Source organism: Monoraphidium neglectum, assembly GCF_000611645.1.
Source record: "Monoraphidium neglectum strain SAG 48.87 unplaced genomic scaffold scaffold02861, whole genome shotgun sequence".
Taxonomy (NCBI): Eukaryota; Viridiplantae; Chlorophyta; class Chlorophyceae; order Sphaeropleales; family Selenastraceae; genus Monoraphidium; species Monoraphidium neglectum.
In genome coordinates, this window is record NW_014010767.1 from 3,571 (window position 1) to 8,451 (window position 4,881).

The following is a 4,881-nucleotide window of genomic DNA, read 5'->3' on the forward strand; positions in this document are numbered from 1 at the left end:
CGGCCTCTCCGTCTGTCAAAAGCGGGCGGTGCAGCGCCACGCGGGCGAGCAGGCGGCGCAGGGGCCGCCGCCGGCAGGCCGGGCAGCGCCGCCGAGCGGCGGCCCGCGCGCGCGGCTGCGGGCCGCCCCCGCTGGCTGAGGTGACGGGCGGTGTGCAGGCGGGGGGCCGGCGGGCTCGAGGGGCTGTACTGGCTGCCCGCAGCCGCCTCGCTTCGCCAAGTCCAGACGGCCGCAAACGCGGGAGCGCCGGATGACGGATCTCAGATCTGTGATATCAGATCTGAGATCAGATGTCCATCTCGTTGGCCATGCCGTAATCCACGTTGGCCTCGCCCTCGTCGCCCTCGTCGTCAGAGTTGTACAAGTACTTGCTGTCCTCCTCATCAGCACCCTAAATAACATAGATAGCATCAAGACGTCAGATCATCAGATGCTTGATACGATGTATGGAGGAGACGAGAAAAGGCGCGACCCCGGCCGCTTCGACCGCCGATGCCGCGGCAGCGGCGGCGGCCAAGGCGGCGCGGCGTGGCAGCGGCGGCCAGGCCGAAACCGCCTGTCAGCGCCGGCCGCTCGGCGCGCTACTGCACCCCTCCTCAAAAAGCAAACGCCGGGGCTGCAAATGCGCGCGGGCGCGGGCAGGGGCGCGGCACGCGGCGCGGGCGCGGGCGGCGCGGCGCACCTCCTCCGCGGCGGCCTTGGTGACCGCCCGGCAGCTGAGGTAGAGGATCCGCTTCAACTTCTTGTTGTAGAAGAAATAGTTGAACGACCACACCGCAGCCTTCTCGCCTGCCGGGGGGCAGCGGGGGCGGGGACGCCCGATCGCAACCGCCGCCGTCGGATCGCTGTCGGCCCGCTGGGCCCATGGCGACGCGCCAGCAACCAAGGCGGCGGGGGCGGCCGGCGCCAGGCCAGGGGCGCGGCGGGGCTCGCCCGGCCCGACAGGAGCCGGGGGCGTCAGGAGCACAGCGGCCGATCGATCGGGCGCGTTGGTCGCCGGGTCGCGAAACGCGTCCGTGCAGCGGCGCCGCCGCGCTCGTCTGCCGGGGCGCCCGCCGGCTGCCCCGCAAAGGCAAACCAAAGGGGTGCGTCTCACTGTTTGATGCGGCGAAGCCGGGGCCCCCCAGACTCAAAACGCGCGCGCGCGGCGCCCCCTCCCCCTGCTCGCGCGGCAGCGGCGTGCGGCCGCCGGGCGCCTCATGAACACCCACCAAAGGGGTCTGTCTCATTTCAAACTCGACGACAGGCCTTTTGATCCAACACGCGCCGTGCGACCCCCCGGCCCCAAAGGCAGCGGCGTACGTGCTCGCGTGGGACAAAAAAGCGCAATCGGTCCGTGTCGAGGCGGGGCCGAGCGCCTTGTGGCCACCCACCAAAGGGGTCCGTCTCGTTGTCAGATTTGTAGCTGTACACGTCACAACTCTTCAGGTCGATCGCCTTTGGGGGGGGAGCAGATGGGTTGGGGGTGGGGGTGGTGTGTGGGGCCGTACGCGTGGTGTGATGGTTGCTGGGGCCGCGCGCTGCTGCCCCGTGAGGAGCCGGGGCGAGCGCGACCGCACCGCGGCCGACGAGCAGAGGCGCCCACACGGCCGCGGCCACGGCCGCAGCAGCCGCCGCCGGCGCGCCGCGCGACGCGGCGCGGCTCGCGCACACCGCCTCGACCCTTGGGCACGCCAGGATTCGTGCGACCGCCCCCCAGCCCCACGGACGGCGGCCGGGGCCGCGCCCAGGCCACGTCGGCCGCCGGCCCCCGCCCAGCAGGACCCAGCCGCGCGCCGCTCCCAGTTTCCAACGTCTCCGGCCCCGCTCGCACCCGCTAGCGCCCCCCCGCCTTCCGCGCCCGCCCAGGCCCACGACCGCCACCCTCCCGCACACAAACGACCACGCACGCACGCCTCGGCCCCCGCCCCCCTCACACAAACTCAAACCACACACACACACACACACACACACACACACACACAACCACAAACCACACACATGTAGAAACACACACGTCCGCACCTCATCCACCGCGCTCCACAGGGTGTCCAAAAACGGCGCGTCCCCAAAGCCCGGCGTCGCCTCCCACACCTGCGACCCGCATCAGCGCCGCGCGGGGGACGCCAGGGGGTTACGCGGGAACGCGTCATGACTGGCGGCCGACTGCGGCGCCCGCAACGCTTGCGCCTGAGCAGAGTCGATGCCGTCCGATTCGTGACATAGAGCGGCCGCCGCGGGCCCGCGCGGCAGCGAAATGCAGCCGCCGTCGCGGCCCCACCGAGCGTTGCATCGGGCCCATGCTGGCGCGGCCGCGCAGGCGCTCGCAGCCGCTCCGCCGGCTGTCGCCCCCTGCGCCCCGCTGCCTGCCACAGCTGCCGGCCACCCCCCTCTGATCCGGGCAATGACACATGCATGCATACACACGCACATGCATACACGCGCACATGCATGCACACACACGCACATGCATGCACGCAGACATGCACACGCACGCTTTTGCACACCGCGACTGCGTGGTTTGTTGTGCGCACACTCACCCCAAACAGACCCCCCATGCAAAATCACAGGCACATGCAAAGCAACGTACACACACACACACACACACACACACACACACACACACACACACACACAAGCACACAGATACAAATAATTTACACACTTTGTTTCCAACCCACTCAGATCACCTTTGACACCTCCAGCAGGTGCGTATCAATGACCTCCTCAGCCTTTGCCAGGCCCGACTCCTTTTTGAAATGGTGCGCCCGCAGCAGGCTGAAGTCGTAATCCGGGTATATGTGGTTCAACGTGAGAATCAGGTAAATAAGGGTCTTGCGGCTGCGGGCGGGCGGGGGTTGGCGCACTGTGGTCGGGGGCGGCAGTGGGGGTCACGCAGTCCACGCGTTGTTGCCTGCTGGCGCACGGCAACAGTTGGGGTCTGCCGACGCTGGCCTGTTCAAGTTTGAGATAATTTGATGAAGCAGGGTGTGCCGCCGCCGCAGCAGCAGCAGCAACAGCAGAAGCAGCAGCAACATCACCATCAGCAGCAGCAGCAGCAGCAGCGCTGCGCACCTCGCCGAGTCGGACAAAGGCCCGACGGGCGACATCGACAGCTCCTGCGGCGAGCTGCCGACCTGCACCTCCGTGTCCAGGCTCTTCGACAGCTTCTTGTCGAGTCCCGCGAGTTTGCCTGCAGGAATGAGGCGCAAGGCTCAGCGCACACACCAGCAGGGGCCTTGCCACGGGGTCCAGGCGCACCCCAACGCACATGAGTATGCTTCCAGATCCCCGTAGACTACGAAGTCGCCGGTATCCACGTTGTCGAGGAAAGAATTGATCCTGCGAGGAGACACGAGGGCTAGTTCGAGGACCCGCGCCTGATGCAGCTCTGCCCGAGGCCCAGTCCTGCGCTGAACCCACCTCGCAAGGTTATTATCGTCTAAGAATTTCATCCTTGTGCTCTATATTCGCTGTGAAGTGTCAGTGTATGTGATAGATGTCGGTTCCCGCGACCAGCATCCCGTCCCTCGCAGCTGCACGTGCAGAAAGTGGCTGTTGACGTCGAGTGGCCTCAGCGCGGGCAGTGTGGCTTGCAGGCGCGCTGACAGTTCAAGGGGACTGCTGGATGGGGTTGTGGAGCGTATGATTCGCAACCAAAGGGGTCTTTGTGGTAGAATGCGTTGCTCCAAGGACGTGCGTGTCTGAATGTGACATGATATGCATCGAAGCGACTGTGCATCCCCGCACAGTTGTTGGAGTGACACCGACTGAGGGTGATTCCGGTTGCTGCCGCTGATTGATGCCCTTCCGAAAGCGCAGTTGAGAATAAAAGAGTGATAGTTGGTCATTTAGACCTTGCGGGTTCCTATAGTCGCCATGATGTGCAGAGCGGACCCGACGCATCGCTGCTGCCTAGTGGCTGCAGCACAGCATGTGGGATGCCTGAATCGATGCACCATTCAGAATCAACTTTCGCCGCTTCTGTTGCAGCTGATATAGTATTCAATACCTTGTTGAGCAACAACCGATGTGAGCGTTTGCACTGCGATTGACCAGCATTGACTGATCCCGCGTGGCTGGGTTGGCTCTCCACCCAGCCTTGCATTCCACATCCCTGAGAGCGACACCGCCAATCATCAGAGGGTGTCCTCACTTCCCTTTTGATTGGTGGGGTGAGCGTGTCAGAGGCACGCTGCCGTGTAGCAATTCTGACCAGCCAATCAAAGCGGCGAGCCTCTGCCCCACGGCCCGCCCATCCCCGCGCCGCCGTCCCCGTCTGCAAGCGCGCAGCCCCAATGAAAGCGTGCGGAACGCGTTTGCAAATGATATGAACGCTGAAGTCATCATAATTTTTACATAGAGTGGCATGGCATGTGGAAACAGACGTGGAAACAGACCGTGCAGCTGCCTCACCCTGCGGCCGCGGGCAGCACTCCGATGTTGGCCGCCGCGCCCCCGTGCGCCGGCCCCGCGCGGCACGGGCCGTCCGGCTGCGTCTGCCGCCGCCTTCCAGGCACATGCGCCAAGCACGCATGCCGACAGCCACTGAGGGGCGAAGACCGGAAGACTCTCGGCAAATCACGTGCAAATATCTGAGGCTTTGGTCAAAGCGCACGCGGGGGGCGCTACGTAGCAAGCCAAATCCCGACAAAGACCCTGCTTCGATGATATTAAACACCCAGCATGGCGGTGCGGCGCGTCCAGGGCAGCAAGGCCGCGCGGGCCGCCCGCCCCTCTGACTCGAGGGATCGGCGCGGGGCCGGCGGCGGGGCGGCAGAGAGGTAGCCCCCGCCCCCCCCTCCCCGCCTCGCAGCGAGGGCCGGCAAGCACGCAGCCCCAGGACCAGCCCCCACGCGGCCGCGCGACGCGCGCCCCGCGCCGCGCCGCGCCGCGCCGCGC

General features: G+C 66.1%; 1 protein-coding gene across 1 annotated transcript; it reads right to left on the bottom strand.

The window, feature by feature from the left end:
- Positions 1-286: 286 nt before the first annotated feature.
- On the bottom strand, positions 287-3,434 carry MNEG_11685 (hypothetical protein; the record flags this gene model as incomplete). The annotated part of the gene is made up of 10 exons (XM_014039844.1): positions 287-391; positions 683-1,059; positions 1,374-1,437; positions 1,586-1,663; positions 2,005-2,073; positions 2,261-2,371; positions 2,670-2,820; positions 3,055-3,172; positions 3,251-3,321; positions 3,403-3,434. The coding sequence occupies 10 exons, from the start codon at positions 3,432-3,434 to the stop codon at positions 287-289; spliced, it is 1,176 nt and encodes a 391-aa protein (XP_013895298.1).
- Positions 3,435-4,881: the final 1,447 nt, after the last annotated feature.